The sequence below is a fragment of the Dendropsophus ebraccatus genome, chromosome 9 (genome assembly GCF_027789765.1).
Source record: "Dendropsophus ebraccatus isolate aDenEbr1 chromosome 9, aDenEbr1.pat, whole genome shotgun sequence".
In the NCBI taxonomy this organism is placed as follows: domain Eukaryota; kingdom Metazoa; phylum Chordata; class Amphibia; order Anura; family Hylidae; genus Dendropsophus; species Dendropsophus ebraccatus.
This window is the reverse complement of record NC_091462.1, coordinates 63782786-63803888: the sequence shown is the minus strand read 5'-3', so window position 1 is coordinate 63803888 and position 21103 is coordinate 63782786. Positions and strand designations below refer to the sequence as shown.

Here is a 21103-nt window from a genome sequence, read left to right as displayed (position 1 = left end):
TGATAAAATAGAACGGGTCCAAAGACGGGCTACAAAAATGGTGGAGGGTGTGAGGCATAAACCATATCAGGAAAGATTTAAAGATTTGAATCTGTATAGTCTGGAGGAAAGACGGGAAAGGGGGGACATGATTGAAACCTTTAAGTATGTTAAGGGACTAAATAAGGTTCAAGAGGGGAGTGTTTTTAGTAAAAAACTGAGCTCAAGAACAAGAGGACACAGTGAGAGGTTAGTTGGGGGAAAGATCAGAAGCAATGAAAGAAAATATTATTTTACTGAAAGAGTAGTAGATACCTGGAACAAACTTCCAGCAGAGGTGGTTGGTAAATCTACAATAACAGAATTTAAACACGCCTGGGATAGACATATATCTATCCTAAGATAATAAGAAAGAAAATACTAAAAGGGCGGACTAGATGGACCCAGTGGTCTTTTTCTGCCGACAATCTTCTATGTTTCTATGTTTCTAATGTTGGTTTTTAATGAAGCTGAAAAGCTTTAGTATCAAACATGTGTGAGAGGTGCAGTCATATTCTTGTTCTCCAAACTTGTGCACTAGAGGTGTCTAGCTATGCTGAAATAATTGGTGCATGGGCTATGCTGGCTGGATGAGGAGGTGACAGAGGAGGAAGCAGAGGGGGAGGGGGAGGTAAAAGGGGACAAGGACTGCTGTCCAGCAATTCTGAGTGTTGGCAAGATATGTGTCACAACCGTTCAGGCCCAACGTTCACAACATTCACCCAGTGGGCAATTAGGGAGATGTGACATCCCTGACTGTGCTTACTTGTCCACATATTGGTGGTAACGTTGACCTGAGCACTGATCGCATTGGACAGCACACACTGTATCTTCTCCTTAACTTGGTGCCCGTCTGGACATCCACGCCATTAGTTTATCAAAACTGTCCGTCTCCATCATCCCAAATGTGAGCATTTCAAAGGAAAGCAGTTTAGCAATTTTCCTGTTTAGAAGCAGGGATTTTTGGTATGAGGGGGTGTATTTTCACTTTCTTTCCAGGGTTTAGTGGAAGAAACCAGCTCACTTACCCAGGATGGTGTGGTCATGGTTGGTTACGCTGGTGGTTGTGTTGTTGCTGCTGCATCAACATCTTCTTTTTGAGGGTAGACAGGTGAGCCTGTCACTGGGTAGAGTGCTTAAGAGATTAAAACAACAGTAGCAGAAGAGGGAGCACAGGGAGCCTCAGATGTCCTCCGCAGTTAGGTTTCATCATCGTCAGACATGTCAGGTGATGGTACCCTACTGATGGTTCTCAAACTCTATCATAAGTGTTTGGACATTAGTGTATTGCAGATCTTCAACTAGTGCAGGTGGACGGACCACTAACTCAATGGGAGGTTTGTTTTTTAAATAAACTGGCCAAGACTGTGCCAGTGGCCCCAAACTTTTCTCAAGCAGCCCCGCTCTGTTTTCCTTAAAGGGGTGCTCCAGCGTGGGGGCACTTTTTTGGGGGAACCGGGGAGGAGGTGGCTGAAATAAAAGACGTCCACTTAACTCCCCGGTTCCTGGTGTCTGACGCCGTCCGAGACGCTACGTCTCAGGGCCGCGCAGCCACTCAGTGAAGGAGGCGGGATCCGTTTGAAGTCCACTCGGATCCCGCCTCCTTCACTGAGTGGCTGAGCGTCCCTGAGACGTCATGTCTCGGGTGGCGTGAGACACCAGGAAGCGTCCGGGAACCGGGCACCGGAGCGCCGTGATGCGGGACCTGCCGCTGGAACCGGGGAGGTAAGTGGACGTCTTTTATTTCAGCCACCTCCTCCCCGGTCCCCCCCAAAAAGTGCCCCCACACTGGATAACCCCTTTAATGGAGTAAATCTTTTTGTTGTTTTTTTAAACAGGTACAGGTTGCGTGACAGGCCCAATACTTTTATCAATTACTCAGGCACAGCCACAGCAATGACAGGCTGATGATTGTAATATAAAATAATAAAATATTATACCACATTCCCTATTGTCCTCCAAGGCCTTCCTCTGTGTCTGTAGCTCTGCCTTCTGTTCCAGTCTCTGCACTAACAGGCCGCTTAGCCAGTCAAGCACTGGCCAAGACAGGCCAGAATGGCGGCAGGACATGTGACCACTGCTATTATACAACGGGGACACATGTCCTGCCCAACTAATCACAGTAATGCCCTGTAAGGCATGACGCAGTAAAGTTTACTGATTGGCTGCTGAGCTGTCAGCTCAGCAGCCTTTCAACAATTCTTTCAACACTGTCTGTGACTAGAATTGTGACACCAAACACGTGGATTCGGGCACAGACTTGAACTTGGCAGTCAAGGTCCCCCATGTTAGGCTGGCAAAGGTGCTTCTTCTTGTGGTAGGGTTAGCTGTATTTTTGGAACTTTTGTGATTTTGTTCCTTAATGTGTTCACTGAATATATGATCATAGATCTTTTTAGCTTGTATCATACATTTGTTTAATTTGTGCATGTCGTATTGCATTTATTGCACTTTGAACCCTTTTGCTAGTAATGGACTTTTTTTATCATACAATATAACTCATAATTTTTATGGTATTAGTGATGCGCCTTATAATTGCATATCCATAATTTAAAGCGACTCTGTACCCACAATCTGACCCCCCAAACCACTTGTACCTTCAGATAGCTGCTTTTAATCCAAGATCTGTCCTAGCGTCCGTTCGGTAGGGGATGCAGTTATTGTCCTAAAACAACTTTTAATCCTGCAGCGCTGTGTCTAACGGCAGGGGCTTACATTTGTATATGCATTAGGCTGGCACACCCTCTCTGTCCTTCCTCCCCACCCTCCTCATCATTAGGAATGCTCCAAGCAGATTGCTTCCTATTCCCCACCTGTGTGTATAATGTACATAGGCTGGATCGTTAAGACACCTGTGCAAAGCTCAAACAGCAGTAAATGTTCCTGGATCATCCTAATGATGAGGAGGGTGGGGAGGAAGGACAGAGAGGTGGTGCCAGCTCAATGCATATACAAATGTAAGCCCTACACAGCGCTGCAGGATTAAAAGTTGTTTTTATGACAATTACTGCATCACCTGCCGAACGGACCCCAGGACAGATCTTGGATTAAAAGCAGCTATCCAAAGGTACAAGTGGTTTGGGGGGGACAGATTGTGGGTACAGAGTCGCTTTAAAGAAAGAGAATAGGAGGGGAGAATTATGCTCATGTGAACCTAGAGCAAACATCTCAATCTGCTCAAAAAATGATCAAAAGCAGAATTGTCTGCTTCATATATAGCAAAAAGTATTGTCTGGCAGGATACAATGCACAAGGACCCCATAGTCCCCCATAGACTAGGACCAAAGTAGGCTTCCAGCCAGGTCTAATACAGTTTGTCTTGAGAAGAAAGTCAGGGACTGACTTGAGAGAGTCAGAAGCAAACAAAGTGACTGCAGAGGGACTAGAGGAGGGACTATAGTGAGCATTTAATCTCATCTCAGAACTGGATTCACAGCTTCTGCGCTCTGACAGAATCCCTTTAAAGTTTAAACTGCATAGATCTTCCTCTATTGAGTTTTGTCTGACACATTTCTCAATTATGATTGACAAGCCAAAAAAAAATGATGATTTTAAAATCAAATATTTTTTCAAGTAATTTAGGAGGGTGCATATCCAGTGCATCTTTAATTGGACACACTGTTTAATTGCAAATAATTGCCGTTATTTTAAAACAATGGTCGTTGTTTTCAAATAACAGACGTTATTTGCCATTAAATAATGGCCATCCACTACATTTCAACAGTGTGTGAACATAGCCTTAAAAATGAAAATATCTGCCTGATTTGGTAGATAATCTCTTTGTGTAACAGGGCCTATATGCTCCAATGCCCTAGGCCTACACCCATTTGTTTCTAAGCCCAGCTCCATCCAGCCCATCTCTCTTTCAACCCTGCCTGCATGGCCTCTAGATCATGCCCTGCCTTTCTTGAAGGAAATCAGCAAAAAGGTTCCATCAGCAAAATGTAGTGAAAATACCATCCTATCATAGGGCAAGGAGTGCACATTGATATATTGTTCTTCTAGAGCAGGGGTGGGGAACCTTTTCCCTGTCAAGGGCCAGTCGGGCATTAATGAAATCATTCAAGGGCCGCATACTGTGCGCCGCAGTTTATAGCATGGATTAGCAGCACCCGGGGCACGGCAAAGTATTGTTCCCCTAATGCCTCTGCTATTGTAGTTAACCCTCTGTGATGCCTCTAGTACCTGATGTGAATCCTTAGTGATGCCCGGTAGTAAGAGTTAACCCCCAGTGATGACCCTGGTAGTCCTAATAAACCCCCAGTGATGACCCTGGTTGCTAATGTTAACCCCCTAGCGATGTCCCTGGTCGCTGATGTTAACCCTCAGAGATGCCCCTGGTAGCTGATGTTAACCCCCAGTGATGCCCCTGGTGGCTTATGTTAACCCCCAGTGATTCCCTGGTCGTTGATGTTAACCCCCAGTGATGCCCCTGGTGGCTGATGTTAACCCCCAGCGATGTCCCTGGTGGATGATGTTAGCCCCCAGTGATGCCCGTGGTGGCTGATGTTAACCCCCAGTGATGCCCCTGGTGGCTTATGTTAACCCCCAGTGATTCCCTGGTCGTTGATGTTAACCCCCAGTGATGCCCCTGGTGGCTGATGTTAACCCCCAGCGATGTCCCTGATGGCTGATGTTAGCCCCCAGTGATGCCCCTGGTAGCTCTAGTTAACCCCTTATTGATGTCCCTGGTAGCTCTAGTTAACCTCTTATTGATTCCCCTGCTAGCTCTAGTTAACCCCCCCCCCCCAGTCATGCCCCTGGTAGCTCTAGTTAACCCCCCCAGTCATGCCCCTGGTAGCTGTAGTTAACCCCCCCAGTCATGCCCCTGGTAGCTGTAGTTAACCCCCCAGTCATGCCCCTGGTAGCTCTAGTTAACCCCTTATTGATGTCCCTGGTAGCTCTAGTTAACCTCTTATTGATTCCCCTGCTAGCTCTAGTTAACCCCCCCCCCCAGTCATGCCCCTGGTAGCTCTAGTTAACCCCCCCAGTCATGCCCCTGGTAGCTGTAGTTAACCCTCCCCCCCCCAGTCATGCCCCTGGTAGCTGTAGTTAACCCCCCCCCCCCCCCCAGTCATGCCCCTGGTAGCTGTAGTTAAAGGAGAAGTCCGGCCAAAATTAATTTTTGATATGTTGTTACTTATGAAAAGTTATACAAATTTCTAATGTACATTAATTATGGGAAATGCACATATAGAGCTATTTCCCTTAATTTAGTAGATCAGGAAGTGTTAGAAATATCTCTGAAGAAGTGACGTCACGACCCAGGGTGTAATTCCTATGGAGTGTCCAGCAGGGGGCGCTCTCTATATAGAAGTCTATGGGACTTTATTGTTTCTATGGGTTTCTATGTAATGTAATGTAATGTAGTGTACAGTGCTTTATTGAATGAATACATCTATGGAATACTTTGGGGAGCAAGTGTCCTTGCTCCCCAAAGTATTGCATAAATGTATTCATTCAATACATTCAATACACAGTAAGCCCGCCGATCCGCCGCATTTCCGCCGCATTCCCGCCGATCCGCCACACGCTGATCCGCCGCATTCCCGCCGATCCGGACCATATACATTGAACTACAGCTCCCATCATCTGCTTCTAGTATAAACAGGTGATGGGAGCTGTAGTTGGGTAATGGATATGACATGCCGCCGGGCGCAGGGGGGAGCCGCTCAGTACACAGCAGCTCTCCCCCCTCCTCCTTCCGGGATAACTTCCGCCTATACCAATGCTGACTCCCTGCCTGGCCGCCGCTCTCCGCTCTCCCCCCCATACATACCGGCTCCCGATGCATCCTGGTGTCCGCGCTGATGCCGGGAGCCGGTATATGTGAGCGGAGAGCGGCGGCCAGGCAGGGAGTCAGCATTGGTATAGGCGGAAGTTATCACGGAAGGAGGAGGGGGGAGAGCTGCTGTGTACTGAGCGGCTCCCCCCTGCGCCCGGCGGCATGTCATATCCATTACCCAACTACAGCTCCCGTCACCTGTTTATACTAGAAGCAGATGATGGGAGCTGTAGTTCAATGTATATGGTCCGGATCGGCGGGAATGCGGCGGATCAGCGTGTGGCGGATCGGCGGGAATGCGGCGGAAATGCGGCGGATCGGCGGGCTTACTGTGTATTGAATGTATTGAATGAATACATTTATGCAATACTTTGGGGAGCAAGGACACTTGCTCCCCAAAGTATTCCATAGATGTATTCATTCAATAAAGCACTGTACACTACATTACATTACATTACATAGAAACCCATAGAAACAATAAAGTCCCATAGACTTCTATATAGAGAGCGCCCCCTGCTGGACACTCCATAGGAATTACACCCTGGGTCGTGACGTCACTTCAGAGATATTTCTAACACTTCCTGATCTACTAAATTAAGGGAAATAGCCCTATATGTGCATTTCCCATAATTAATGTACATTAGAAATTTGTATAACTTTTCATAAGTAACAACATATCAAAAATTAATTTTGGCCGGACTTCTCCTTTAACCCCCCAGTCATGCCCCTGGTAGCTCTAGTTAACCCCCCAGTCATACCCCTGGTAGCTCGTTACTCCCCCCAGTCATGCCCCTGGTAGCTCTAGTTAACCCCCCAATCATGCCCCTGGTAGCTCTAGTTACCCCCCCCCCCCCCCCCCCCCCCCAGTCATGCCCCTGGTGGCTCTAGTTAACCCCCAGTGTCTGTCTCAAATTTTAAAAAAAACAGGGCGTGGAAAGGCAAAGGGCAGGAGGGAAGGGGATATGGGGGTTCTGAGCGTATGCTGCAAGGACTACTGGGAAATGCAGTCTGATAGTATGGAGCGGGCAGAAAACTGCATCACAGGAGAGGGACTACTGTAAAACCACATGAAGAGTGTCAGGGGGGAGCATAGGTAAGAACCTTGCATTGTTTGGAAAGTTTGTTGTTTTTTTTACAAGGCTGCTCAGAGTTCCATTTAAAAGAGAAGTCCGGGGAAAATATTTATTCAAGTATTGTACTGCCCCGCAAAAGTTATACAAATCCCCAATATACACTTATTATGGGAAATGCTTATAAAGTGCTTTTTATCCTGCACTTTCTACTGCATCAAGTCTTCACTTCCTGGATAAAATGGTGATGTCAAGATCCAACTCCCAAAGCTGTGCGGGCTGTGGCTGCTGGAGAGGATGATGGCAGGGGGACACTAAGGGACACAGGGCACTGGAGGGACACTGAGCATCCCTCTGCCATCATCCTCTCCAGCAGCCACAGCCCGCACAGCTCTGAGAGTCAGATTGACATAACCATTTTATCCAGGAAGTGAAGCCTTGATGCAGTATTTTGTCGGACTTCTCCTTTAAGGGTCCTTTTATGCCTAGGGTTCTTTGGCCATCTGCGACTGCACATGAGCACCGTCCAGGGCCGCTTTAACCAGAGGGAAAAAGGTGCACGTTCACCGGGCCCACTGGTTAAAGGGCCCCCCCGAGCAGGCTGGCCTTTGCTATGTGTCGCACAGGGCTCCCGCCACCAGCCTGTCAGGGGGGAGCGCCATGGATGGATCCATGGCGCCCCTTGCAGGCCCCCCCCACCCACTGCTGCGCTGTACATTGTAACTATGAGCGCTCGTTACGAGCTACCTTCAGCAGCAGCAGCACTGACAGAGAGAGAGCCATTGGCTCCCTCCCTGTCAGTCACTCTTGTGGCAGCACTTCCTGCGGTCACAAGAGACCGCACTCTCCCTCTGGTGTCGGAGTGAAGAGAAGAGGAGTATAAGTGAAGGTGAGTATAAGTGTTTATTTTTTTAATGTTATATGGGAGGGGAAGCACATGGGGGGGCGCTATATACTATTGTGGGAGAGCACACGGGGGGAGTTATATACTATTGGGGGGTGCACAGGGGGTCTATATACTTCTGGGGGATTACACAAGAGGGCTATATACTATTGGGGGAGCACAGGGGGTCTATATACTATTGGGGGAGAGCACAGTGGGGCTATATACTATTTGGGGAGCAAACAGGGGGGCTATATACTACTGAGGGAGAACAGGGGGGCTATATACTTCTGGGGGAGAGCACAGGGGGCTATATACTTCTGTAGTGATAGGGGACATGTTGTGACGGTATTATGTAATGGTATCATTGGTGATATCTTTCTGTTTTGTTCAGTGCAGTTTTCATGTAATATGTAATCACTGTATGGTGTAAATAGTGTTATAAGGTAACTACTGTATGTATTGGGGCTCTTAATACAGTGTGGGGTCACTTTCAGTACATTATACTGTGTGTGGATCACCAAATCTGGTAATGCATGTGTGTGCGTGGGAGCCACTCTTGAGGGCACTGCACCAGCCCACCAATGTATTAAAATGGCCCTGGCACCGTCATATTCTTCATATTGTTTCTGTGTACTGCCTCTACATAAATCTCATGCGGGCGAGTGCGCGTGCTAGGAACCTACGCCAGCTGAGAGCTGGAGTAGGTTTCCTGACAATTTTTTGCCAAATAAAATGCTGAATTGAGTGGACCCAGAGTCCGCGCCCCCTGTTCCGCCCCCTCCATACCCCCTCCTAGCCCGCGTACCGGGCGGAAAGTGGCCAGATGCGAATATTTTATTCGCAAAACGGCCATTTGCTAATGAATTCATTCGCATCTGACCACTTTCCTCCGAAAAATACGCGTTTTCACATTGATAAATGTCCCGCTCTGTATTTTTTATGATAGGATTGGCCATTATTAACAAACAAAACAACGTTCTTGTCATGAAATAATGAGGAGCATTGAAATCAATGCAAACAGTGGCTGTTTTTCACACAGTGAATTGAACGACTGCTGTTCGCTACAGTTGCACATATAATTGACTTGTCAATTCTTTGTGGCCATTGTTCGAAAACAGAGGCTACAAATAATTGACAGTTCATACACTTTGTGGCTATCATGTCGGCCGTAGTGTGCCTGAAAATCTATGGACGTTATGTATCATGTGAACATGGCCTTTATGTGTTGCAGTTAAAGGATATACAGGTGCACCAACATCCTTCTTTGCACTATACTAATCTGAAAATATTTTATTTTACAGGTGCTCAGGCAGTTATAGCACTCTGCAAGGATAGCAAACATCACCAGGATGAACTATGTGAAGGCAATGGGATTAGTTTTTTGGTGCGATTGTTGAGAAGTTCTCGAATAGCAGAGAGAACACTTCTTTGTATTATTAAAGCCTTGGGGACAATGTGCATTGGTATGCTTTTAAATCTTACTTTTAGATAAACATGTTAGGAAAAACTTAACTTTAAAGGCTATAGGGGAGCGTTATCAAACATGGTGTAAAGTAAAACTGGCTCAGTTGCCCCTAGCAACCAATCAGAGTCTACCTTTTATTTTCCAAAGAGTCTGTGAGGAATGAAAAGTGAAATCTGATTGGTTGCTAGGGGCCCTATGTTCCCACTACATAGAGCTGTTATTTGGACAAAAACAACAGCCGTTATTTGGACAAATAGATTGTAAAATTGCATTGAACTCAATGGACAACGGCCCAAAATGATTGACATGAACATTTTTTACATAGCCTAGCCACACAACGGCTGTTGTTCAATACTTTTACTTGGATGCAAACATTGGCAGTCATGTGAACATAGGCTCAAACATGTAACACGCAGCTTTTTTTTCACACTGGGTTGCGGTTGGTTGGTCTCTAATTTTTGCCAGCATGTGTGATGCAAAGAAAAACAACAACCCACAGTTCATAGAACAACATTATCTGGGTTGATAAATGGCTGAGCAAAAGATGAAATAGTGGTAACAGACTTAAAGGAGCCTGTAATATATTTAAAGGAGTTATCCAGTGCTACAAAAACATGTCCACTTTTCCCCCTACTGTTGTCCTAGTTCAGGTGTGGTTTGCAAATGAGCTCCATTTACTTCAATGGAACTGAGTTTCAAAACCCCACCCAATCTGGAGACAACAATAGGGGGAAAGTGGCCATGTTTTTGTAGCGCTGGATAACCCCTTTAAGGGACACCTCTAAAGATGGCTAAACATATAAGATACTTGTTGGCAGATCTAAGCAAGTCTGAGAGTCTTTGAGGTGGTCCCACTGGTAACGCTTCCTCTGGCCGGTATTAACCCATACTATTTTGCATACCAAGCTCTGTTGCATTTGGCTTACCTCCTGAAGAAACTTTCTTTAATCACATTTGTTTAGTTTATAGTTTTATAGTTAATAAGGTTGAAAAAAGACACATGTTCATCAAGTTCAACCAAGGTGTGTGCATGTGTGTGGGGGTGTTGAATAAAGGGAAAGGGCGTAACCTTATACACACACTCTATATTTCTACATACACATTAAGGCCAGGATCACACGACGTAAAAAAACACGGCTATAATTCATAACACCGACCATAATTGCGCAAACAACGGCCATTATTTCACAAATACCAGCCGTTGTTTGCAGAATTACGCCCATTGTTATGAAATACGGACGTGTTTTTTACAAAAATAAGTTTTGCTATGTTGCAGCCCATGTTAAGACTATTTTCATTATGAGTTATTCTGAGGTCAAGGGGTTAATCTGAGGTCAGGTTGCTAATGAACTCACTGTAATTAACCCTCCCAGCTTTACAAAGAAGCTACAATGTTGCAGATAAAGCCTGCCAGGGACTTGTTTACATCAGTCGTTTTAGAAGGGAGGGGGAGACGGAAAGAAAAGCTCATGCACAGAATTTTGTTTTTAGCAGAAAGCAGCAGCTCAGGACTGGTTGAAAGAAACTGAATAGCTAATAACAAGTATGGAATGAATTGTTAGTCTCACCACGGGCAGCAACATATCAACATATCATGATTGTAGATACAGATCACCCGCACTGCAAGAAAACAGTCCTTAGTATGGAGGATAAAAAGACACAAAGGAACTCAGAAAAATGCTCTGCATATAAAGGTGTCCAGCAAGATAACAGGGTGCTAGCAAACGAGTAAAGTCCATCCAATGCAATACAAAAGTAAAAAGAGATTCCAGCACTCATATCAAAAGTTATGTTTGAGTGGAATACCCTTTTAGATTGGATATTTTCGTAAAACCATTATTACGAAAATATACATTACCTTGTTGTCTATGGGAGCCCGGCTGGAGCGTATACACAGAGTATACGCTCCGGCTGGGATCCCTATCAGCACCGCAAACAACTGACATGTCAATTTTCTGTGGCCGCTATTCATTGAATAGCGGCCGAAGAAAAGCCTGTCAGTGCACACTATGGAGTGAGCGGCTCCGGCCAGCAGCTCTATAGCGTGCAGTGGAGAGTTCTGATGAGGGTGTGCACTGATGCGCCAGCATCAGAACTCTGCGGCTGCAAGGATCATCCGGCCGGTGCTGTAGTATCGGCCAGGATGATCTTCTCAGAGACTGGCCGTTCCGAAACGGCTGGTCTCTTAGGGCTCGTTCACACAGAGCAAAAGCAGCTGAATTTCTGCGCTGAAATTTCAGCCGTTAAAATAGGTGCGGAGCTAATTTCCATTGTGTCGAATGGAAATTCTCCTCTGCAGTTCACACGGTGGAATTTCTGCACTGAACTAATCCGCTTTCCGCTAGCGGAAGCCTATACAAACCATTGGGGCTCTGATTTTCTGTTTCAGCGTGGAATACAAGCGTATTCAGCGCGGAATACAAGCGTAATACAAGCGGAAATTACGCGCTGAATCAGCACGGAAATGGGGAAAAAAGGGGGAGAGGAGGACTCTAGTATATATTCTGGTATAGTCTAGTTTACTCGCCAAATACTCGCTGAATTTCAGCGCTGAATGCATGCGGATTCAGCACGGATTCCTCGAGTATTCCGCGCTGAATTTGTCAAGAGCTGATTATGAGCTGAACACTTTCCTAGCGGAATACGCAGGGATTCTGCTTACATTCTGCTTATATTCTGCTCTGAATTCAGCGTCAGTTGATTTCAGGTGGAAATTTTCCGCGCGTAATCCGCCCCTTTTGCTCTGTGTGAATATAGCCTTAATGTGATCTTGTCTTAAGAATTTGTCTAAGCCCGTTTTAAAGCCTTCCTTTTTTTTTTTGTAATGGCTTCTGAGGTGACTGTTCCACAGATTCACAGTTCTTCGGAGACTGAACTTTTTTGTTCTCCAGGCGGAGGAAAATGGGTTTTGTTTTTTAGGGGTTTTACCTGAAACATCTTTTCCTCATAATTTATATGTTTAAAGGGGTTATCCACCTAAAAGCTAAAAAATCAAATGCTTCCAAACCTAGCCAGCCCTCAATAAATCCCCTTGAGTCCTCCTGTCTCCCTAGCTGCTGCCATTCCTGAGTTACAAGTTTTTCTAAAAGCTGATCTTGCATATGCCTGCATTCACTGACAGCAAGCAGAGATAGAACTATAACTTTTCATATTACAGAAACCTAGGCACAGGGACACATGTAAGTCTATGGAAGCAACACAGGTGCATGGAGATGATGCAGATAATGTCTCCCAGGGCTGGGTTACCAAGTCAATAGACAGCTACCCCAGCCGCATGTACTGTGTCTAAAAAGGGAGGGAGGAAGAGGGAGCAGTGTGTTGTCAGACAGGACAAAAATAAAAATTTTTTAGACATCCAGAGTGCATAAGAATGAGAAGAAAACAGAAAAGAGTGAGAGTGCAAGATAGGTTATACATGTATATTAGACGTAGGGTGGTATTAGGAAGAGGAATCGTTTAGAATATTGTTTTTGTTAACCGGATAACTCTTTTAATACGTTGATCATATTTTACTTTTTTAGTTTAGTGGCCCACCTTAGTACCTTCCAGTTCCAGGACATTCTTTCTGTGAATCGGTGCCCAAAACCACCATACCTCACCACTCCTTCCTCCTCCTTCTTCATGAATAAACAATGCTGCTTGGCCTCCTACTCGCTCAGCTTTCAGTCAGTATCTGCCATAAGAGGACTGATCTGCAATCAGATATAGTTAAACCTCCTAGCCTGTGTAGGGGCTGTGGTCTAGGGGTTAATCATCTGTCTAGAGAACAGCACCAGTTTATTTTCACTGGTTCGATTCCCCTAATGGAAATTAAATATAGTTATTTATTTTTAGTTGTTTTTTTATATATATATATATAATAAGGGGGGTATATATTTTTATTTTTTATTTTTCTCATCATTGTATTAAAAAAACGGATTTGAAAACAGTCTATAGAAGATTTACAGATTTTACAAGCTGACTTTGAGTGTTTGGGCATCTACTTGGCAAATGAGGTTCAATGTGGATAAATGTAAAGTTATGCACCTGGGTTCTAAAAACCCACATGCATCATATGTCCTAGGGCGAGTTACACTGGGAGTCACTGGTAGAGATAGATCTGGGTGTTCTTGTAGATAATAGGCAATAGAGCGGCACACAAGAGCTGCTTCTAAGGCCAGCAGGATATTGTCATGCATTAAAACAGGCATGGACTCTCGGGATAGGGATATAATATCCCTATCTGGAGTATGCTGTTCAGTTTTGGAACCTAACTCATAGAAAGGATGTCCTAGAGCTAGAAAAGGTACAAAGACAGGCAACTAAACTAATAAGGGGAATGGAGCATCTTATGGTGCGTTTACACAGACAGATTTATCTGACAGATTTTTGAAGCCAAAACCTTGAACAAACTATAAACAAAGAACAAATCATAAAGGAAGCACAGAGATTCCTGCTCTTTTCTAATCCATTCCTGGCTTTGGCTTCCAAAATCTGTCAGATAAATCTCTCTGTGTAAACGCACCATTAGCTATGAGTATAGATTAGGAGAGTTAAATTTGTTTAGTCTTGAGAAGAGAAATTTAAGGGTAGATATGATTAGTTTATTTTATTTTAATATATAAATGGCCTCTACAAGAAATATTTTCCAGGTACCCCCCCCCCCCCCCCCCCCAAAAAAAAAAAAATAGATAGATAGATAGATAGATAGATATAGACAAGGGGGACTGCCTCCACCTAGAGGAAAAAAAAGTCTACTCCATGATCTGGTCGCAGCAAAAACAGTCGAGTGCTTCATAACAGGCTTAGACAAGTTCTTAGCATAAAATAACATAAATGTATATGTATAGAACCTACTCATTATCCCTCCCTCTTCCCTCAGTTCATCCCCTCCTTGGTTGAACTTGATGGACATGTGTCTTTTTCCAACTGTACTATGTAACTATGTAAGTGTTTGAGGAAATGTTTATTTTGCTGAATTTTATAAAAAATTTCTTTACAGGTATAGCACTTATAAATAATCCAGTTACCCAGGCAAAAATATTTGAAGAACATGCTCTCACTACTCTAATTCACCTTCTGAAAACTCACAGTTCTTTGAAAATTAAGGTAGGCCCATCCAAATGCAGTGATTGTAACCAGCTGGTCTGAAAACCTCAGGCAATCAATATTCATGTACATGTTATGTAATTTTACATGCATAATAACATAATCAATATTGTCAACAGTGATCTCAGTAATTATTTTTGTACAGTAACAAGATTTTGAACTAAAATAGTGTTAGAATTACTTAAAGCGAATGTACCATCAGGTACATTGCCTTGGGTTTTTTACCTAAATGGATGGGTGCTGTTGCAGGGATACCAGTGGTGGGGTCTTTTTTTGGAACCACCGCCCAGCTGCCGCACATGGTGCCGGTCTATTCCCAAGCACCAGCCGGGGACCACCCCACCAGCATCCCCGCGCCGGCGCCGAATTATTCAGGTAAAAAACCAAAGCGATGTACCTGATGGTACAATCGCGTTAAGCTTCTTTACCATTGTCACAGAAAGGCATATTTTTAATAGTCTTTGTATGCAGAATGAGTTTCATTGACATAAACGTTAAGTGTTATAACAAATGTGGCCCAGTGTTCCCTAACTTTGATTTCCACCAGGGCATTGGTAAGTGATTGGAGATTGTAGGATTTACCCAGAATAAGGGTACTATTACACGGAACGATAATCGGCCGAATTGGCCCGATTCGGCCGATTATCGATCCGTGTAATAAATGCAACGATCAGCCGATGACAAAGATCATCGGCTGATCGTTGATAGAGGTTAGACCCTATTCTCGTCGGGCGCCGACTGCGCACCGCTGCGTGTAATAGCAGTGCGTGGCCGGCGACTAACGATATACATTACCCATCCACGTTCCAGGGCTGCTCCTGCCGTCCGCTTCTCCCAGGGTCCCGCGCGCGCTGTAGCTTAACAGAGGCCTGTCAGCTGATAGGCCGCTAAGCCAATCACAGGCCGCGGCGGTCCCGGCCTGTGATTGGCTGAGCGGCCTACCAGCTGACAGGCCGCTGTGAAGCTAGAGCGTGCACGGGACCCCGGGAGAAGCGGACGGCAAGAGAAGCGGCCGGCAGGAGCAGCCCTGGAACGTGGATGGGTAATGTATGCCAGTTTAGCAAGGGCTGCAAGGACATCTTTAAGGCCCAGTAAACGAGCAACGATCTAGCAGATCGCTGCTCGTTTACAGGTATTATCGGGCCCTGCTCGGCCCGTGTAATACCACCCTAACTTTAGAATGACTGAGTCTAGTTAAGCCTGTGTTATTTATCCATCTATTTATTCCTAAATTCAGGTTGAAGTGGCCTGTACTATTGCCTGTGTCATTCTGGGAAATTCAGGTTTACGCTGTCATTTGCACGAGACAGATGGATTTACAATTACTGATGTTATTGACCTTCTTTATTCATCTGATAAGGTATTTTATTAGCTAATTAATTTGCCTCAGACTTCTTTCAGATAGGATTAACCAGTGCTTCTCAATTCCAGTCCTCAGGCCTCACCAACAGGTCATGTTTTGAGGATTTTCTTAAAATTGCACAGGTGATATAATTATAGTCAGTGCATCAGGTATTATCACAGGTGATCTTTGTATGGAATATCCTCAAAACATGACCTGTTGGTGAGGCATGAGGACTGGAATTGAGAAGCACTGGGATAAACCATACTCTCAAATGGGCACTGTCATTAAATACAACTTTGCGTATTCAGCCAATGAAACTGAGTCATCTGACAAGGGAGGCTGGCCTAACAGGACTTAGACCAGCCTCCCTTTTGATGATGACACTGACACAATATGGCACTCCCTTAGGGAACAGGGGCAGATAGATGATTGAAGCATATTACAAATTAATATAAATTTGTAATGTGTTGCAATTGCTGAAGCTTTAAGCAGGATCAGAGAAGCACAGGCGAATATATGAAATGCACCATATATATCCTTGTCCTTCCTTACAGCATCAGCAGTTTGGAATGTGAATTGCAGCTGACAGATTCCCTTTTTAATGTGCCATGTTACTTATGGTGCGTTTACACAGAGAGATTTATCTGACAGATTATTTAAGCCAAAGCCAGGAATGGTTTTGAAAAGAGGAAAGATCTGTCTTTCCTTTATTACCTGTTCTCTTTTTATAGTCTGTTCCTGGCTTTGGCTTCAAAGATCTGTCAGATAAATCTCTCCGTGTAAACGCACCCTTAGCCACAAACTTGCAAGCATACCTCTCCATGGTACACAGATTGGCTTATTACAATCTTGATGCCCTGCAAAATTATAAGAGACACTATGAAACTAAAGCTGTAAACTCTTGGGGGCCTATTTACACAGTCCAATGTGCGGCATGTGCACTCAAAGGAGTGCCAGTCGGTGAGGTCAGCACTTATTTGCAGATTGTTTACAAGTGTGGCTTAAATGCAGCCATTTAAATGCACATTCTATTTAAATAGAGAGATGTGCAGCCCGATATGGAGGATTTTACCGCCCGCACAAAAGATCCATTCAACCGACAAATAAACTCTTTTACACAGGGTGATTATCAGGTAAATAGGCACTCTAATGGTGCGTCTACACAGAAAGATTTATCTAACAGATTTTTGAAGCCAAAGCCAGGAATGGATTTGAAAAGAGGAGAAATCTCAGTCTTTCCTTTATGACCTGTTCTCTGTTTATAGTCTGTTCCTGGCTTCGGCTTCCAAGATCTGCCAGATAAATCTCTTTGTGTAAACGCACCATTAGGATTGCTTGGTGATGATAATTGACCCCTGTTAAAGGGCTTTTACTTATTTTTGTATTCTAAGTGAGTTTGAATTAAATAAGTTTGTATGTAATATATTTTAGGATGTAATATTCTCAGTTTTATATTTCCTTTTATTCTTTCTAAGTAAGTTTGAATAAATAAGTTTGCATGTAATATATTTTAGGATATCTGTTTAAAAGCAGGCTACGCATTAGCCCTTTTTGCCTATAACAATACTTTGCAGCAGTTCTACATTTTGGAAAATGGTGGCATTGAAATAGGCATATTTGAACCTTTCCTACAATCAGAAATTGAGGCAGACAGAGCACTTTCAGCATTTCAGGTAAATATAGGACAGATTTAAATGAACCATGTATATTCTCTTTAAACGGAGTGTTTTGCCTAAATTTGCTTTTACTGCTTAGAGCCAAATACTGAAATATTTTCTTTTTAATTTAATCTGTTTCTATTTTCTGATTGTATTTATTTATTCATTTTTTTGTATATTGTTATGGAGCTGCCATCTTGCCTGAGCAGTTTTTAACAGCATTTCATAATATACGACATGGATAGAAGGAGCTGTTGCACATCACACCTATTGCTGACACTAATGCCATTCGGCTACATTTAAAAACCAACGACAGGATGTTGGTATATAATTTGATCAAACCATATTGCCCCATGTACCACATGCCGGTCTCCTGGTTCACATTGGTCCCTACACTAACTCCACGCTAGCCCCGTAAGGTGTGCAAAACAGGGAAGGGAGGCCATGGAATGGCCCTGCAACCCCAATGTCACAGGTCCAAACCCAAAGTGCCCCCCCAAAACCCAGTTGGCACCACCGGCGGAGAAAGCTGCCATCAAACAACACAAGTGTGAATATGCTCTTGTACTCACCATTACTACTGCAGATAGAATGGGAAAGATAGGAGGTACTGACATGTGAGCACAGGTACCCTGGCATTAGTGTCAGCCATAGGTGTGATTTGCAGCAGCTCCTTTCTCTCCATGTTGTAGCATTTCGTAATATGTTAGACAGCAATCCCCATGGATATTAGATAGCAGTAGACAGGACCCATGCCAGTGAGATCAATGGGAAACATTACTAAATACTTTGCAACCTTTGAAGCGGTTATTCCATAGGGAGCTGCTATTGTCTTAGGCTGGGTCCACACTACATTTTTCCTAACCGTTTAACGTATACGTTTTATGAAAAAAAAATGGATGCAATTATGTGCTATCCGCTTGGATCCATTTTTCCATTGACTTCCATTGTAAAAAAAAACCCGGATCCAAACGAATACGTTGTTTAAAACATACACAAAAATAGTGTTGATTACGTTTTTTGTCCGCTAAAAGTGACCAAATAAAAACTAATACGTTGAACGGATAGGAAAAACGTAGTGTGAACCCAGCCTTATATTGGTGATACTTCCAGGTGTCAAGTTTTACTGTAACACTGCACAGATGACTTTACAGCAGCCTCCTTCTATCATCACAGACAGAACTGAAAGTTTTCCAGGAAGGCACCAGGTCCCTCTTGAAGTTGTTCAATTAATCATTTTTTTTCCTCTAAACATGAAGCATGGTTAAAGAAAGGTATAACAAAGATCACTAGAAAGATCTCTGTACTGTCCATTCATTAATTTGTACATTGTGAACAGATCACTTTTAAAAAATCTTTCTTTGAAACTAAATAACCTTACTACTGTAACCCACCCATTCCCTTGGTATGACCTTGGTAACCATACTCTGTTAGTGCTCCAACTCAGCCATGTCCTTCGTAAATACAGGTGCCCAAAATTGTACACAATATTCTTGTATAGTCTGACTAGTCATTTATATGACTCTTTTTATGTATCCCATGATTTTATTTGCCTTGGCATCAGCTTGACCCTAGTTGCCAATGGTGAGTTTACTGTCCACTAGAGATGAGCGAACCGGGTTCGGGTTCGAGTCAATCCGAACCTGAACGTTCGGTATTTGATTAGCTGGGGCTGCAGAACTTGGATAAAGCTCTAAGGTTGTCTGGAAAACATGGATACAGACAATGACTATATCCATGTTTTCCACATAGCCTTAGGGCTTTATCCAATTTCAGCAGCCGCCGCTAATCAAATGCCGAAAGGTCGGGTTTGGATCGACTTGAACATGTTCGAGGTTTGCTCATCTCTACTGTCCACCAATACCCCAATAAGTCCTTTTTAGTGGCAGTTTTACCCAGTCTTTTACTATTTAGCCCAATTGTGTAACCTTACATTTATCCACATTGAACTTAATTTTCCATTTCTGGGTCTAAGCCTCAAGCTTCCCCAGCTTCCCCTTAGTATCATCTGCAAATTGTAACACCGGTAGGCCAGCATTCTACATCTTACCACCAGCTTCTCCCCTAGTCCTTGTGTGGTACATGGAAACAAGTGCCCATTGACTTCCCTGCTTTTACCAGCTTGTGCTAAGTGTTTCTCGCCACCTCTGCAGTTCTACCTCTGTCCAATAAAGTACATGCATGGACCCTCTCTTGGATTTAAAGGGCCAGTCTGTCTGTCTGTCTCTCTCTCTATTCACCTCCCTGTTGCTCCAATACTATGCACTGGCACAATCTGGCCCCCAGACCAGCCGCTACCCATACCGGGAGCTCACTTGTAGCATGACCCGGTGTCCTCTAGCAGGAGAAGTCCAGCTTTCACATCCTGAAGTAAGATAACGGGTGAAAACCTATAGGGCACTTTCTACTCTGTTATCTCATAAGGCCATTAATAAACCTATTGAAAAAGAAGTGGACCCAATACTTTCATTAATAAACACCCTCTGTTTTTTGTCATCGAGCCAGTTATTAACCTATTTACACCTATTTACATAATTTCTTCCCTAGTTGCAGCATCTTTATTTTACAGCCTTTTATGTGACATGCTATTTAATAAAGGCCTGCATTGAAAACTATATACGCTGTACATGGTAGAAAATAGGGGGTGGGTATATGTTATAACTAACTTAAAGTGACACTGTCACCCCCAATAATAATTTTTCAATCTTTATAGGTGTGTGTAACCCGCCTATATCTCTCTGCATATCTGTAATTGTTTTTCTGTTTCATGAGGTGGCTTTGCCTGAATTTGTAACTTTGCAGAGTATCTTCTAGCGCCACTGGGCGGGGCTTGGTCCCTAAAGCGCCACATAGCCCCGCCCATTACAGAGCCATTGACCACGCCCCCTTGGGCACGTCATATGTCCCGGCCGCCGCTCCCTGTTTTGAGGCCTCCTTGACGTAGGTGACGTGCGCGTCCACATCCCCCGCCGTCTTCCGCGTGCGGGAGTGTCATGTGGCGCGCAGGCACAGAAGGTGACCGCCGGGTCACCCACAGCCGATTACACCGGCCGCACCACCCCTTGTTGTTTGGGACTCTCCGGAGGCCTCGCTGCGGCTGTGAAACCCTCCTCACAGCCAGCAGCGACTGAGCATGCGCCGAAAAGGACCGCCGCAGTGTGCCTGCGCACTATGTCTGCGCCTCGCTGGGAGCGGCGGCCGGGACATATGACGTGCCCAAGGGGGCGGGGTCAATGGCGCTGTAATGGATGGGGCAATGTGGCGCTTCAGGGACCAAGCCCCGCCCAGTGGCTCTAGAAGTTACAATTTCAGGCAAAGCCACCTCATGAAACAGAAAAACAATTACAGGTATGCAGAGAGATATAGGCGGGTTACACACACCTATAAAGATTGAAAAATGATTATTGGGGGTGACAGTGTCACTTTAACTGTCTCCATTCTAGTTTATGAGTGTAAGGAAATACTGCTTGCTAGGCTTCTTCCTTAAAGGGGTATTCTCAGCTGCCAAACTTATTCGTCTTCATGCTCCTGGCCCGCTTTCACTTCCTGCGTTCGGTGGAGGGTGGGCACTAGAGATGAGCAAAGCAATTTTAGTGAATCAAAATTTTCTGCGAATAAGCATGTCAATTCGTTAAGGAAATTGGCAAAAAAAAAACTTATCCTCCCTTTAATATGGTGCAGTTGTCCTGTCCCCTTTTCAGAAAACCACCCCCAAAATATGAAGGTTCCACCCCCATGCTTCACTATTGGGACTGTATTCTTGGGGTTGTACTTCTTCCTCCAATTAA

The 21103-nt window shown here is 44.3% G+C and overlaps 1 protein-coding gene across 2 annotated transcripts in view; it reads left to right on the top strand.

Moving 5' to 3' along the window:
* The window catches only part of ANKAR (ankyrin and armadillo repeat containing), a 112741-nt gene that overhangs the window by 79321 nt on the left and 12317 nt on the right, over positions 1-21103 (top strand). For both annotated transcript variants that reach the window (XM_069983530.1, XM_069983529.1), the window contains 4 exons: positions 9061-9222; positions 14206-14312; positions 15550-15672; positions 17172-17330. In XM_069983530.1, coding sequence (XP_069839631.1) covers positions 9061-9222; positions 14206-14312; positions 15550-15672; positions 17172-17330 — 551 coding nt within the window. The remainder of the gene's footprint in view (positions 1-9060; positions 9223-14205; positions 14313-15549; positions 15673-17171; positions 17331-21103) is intronic.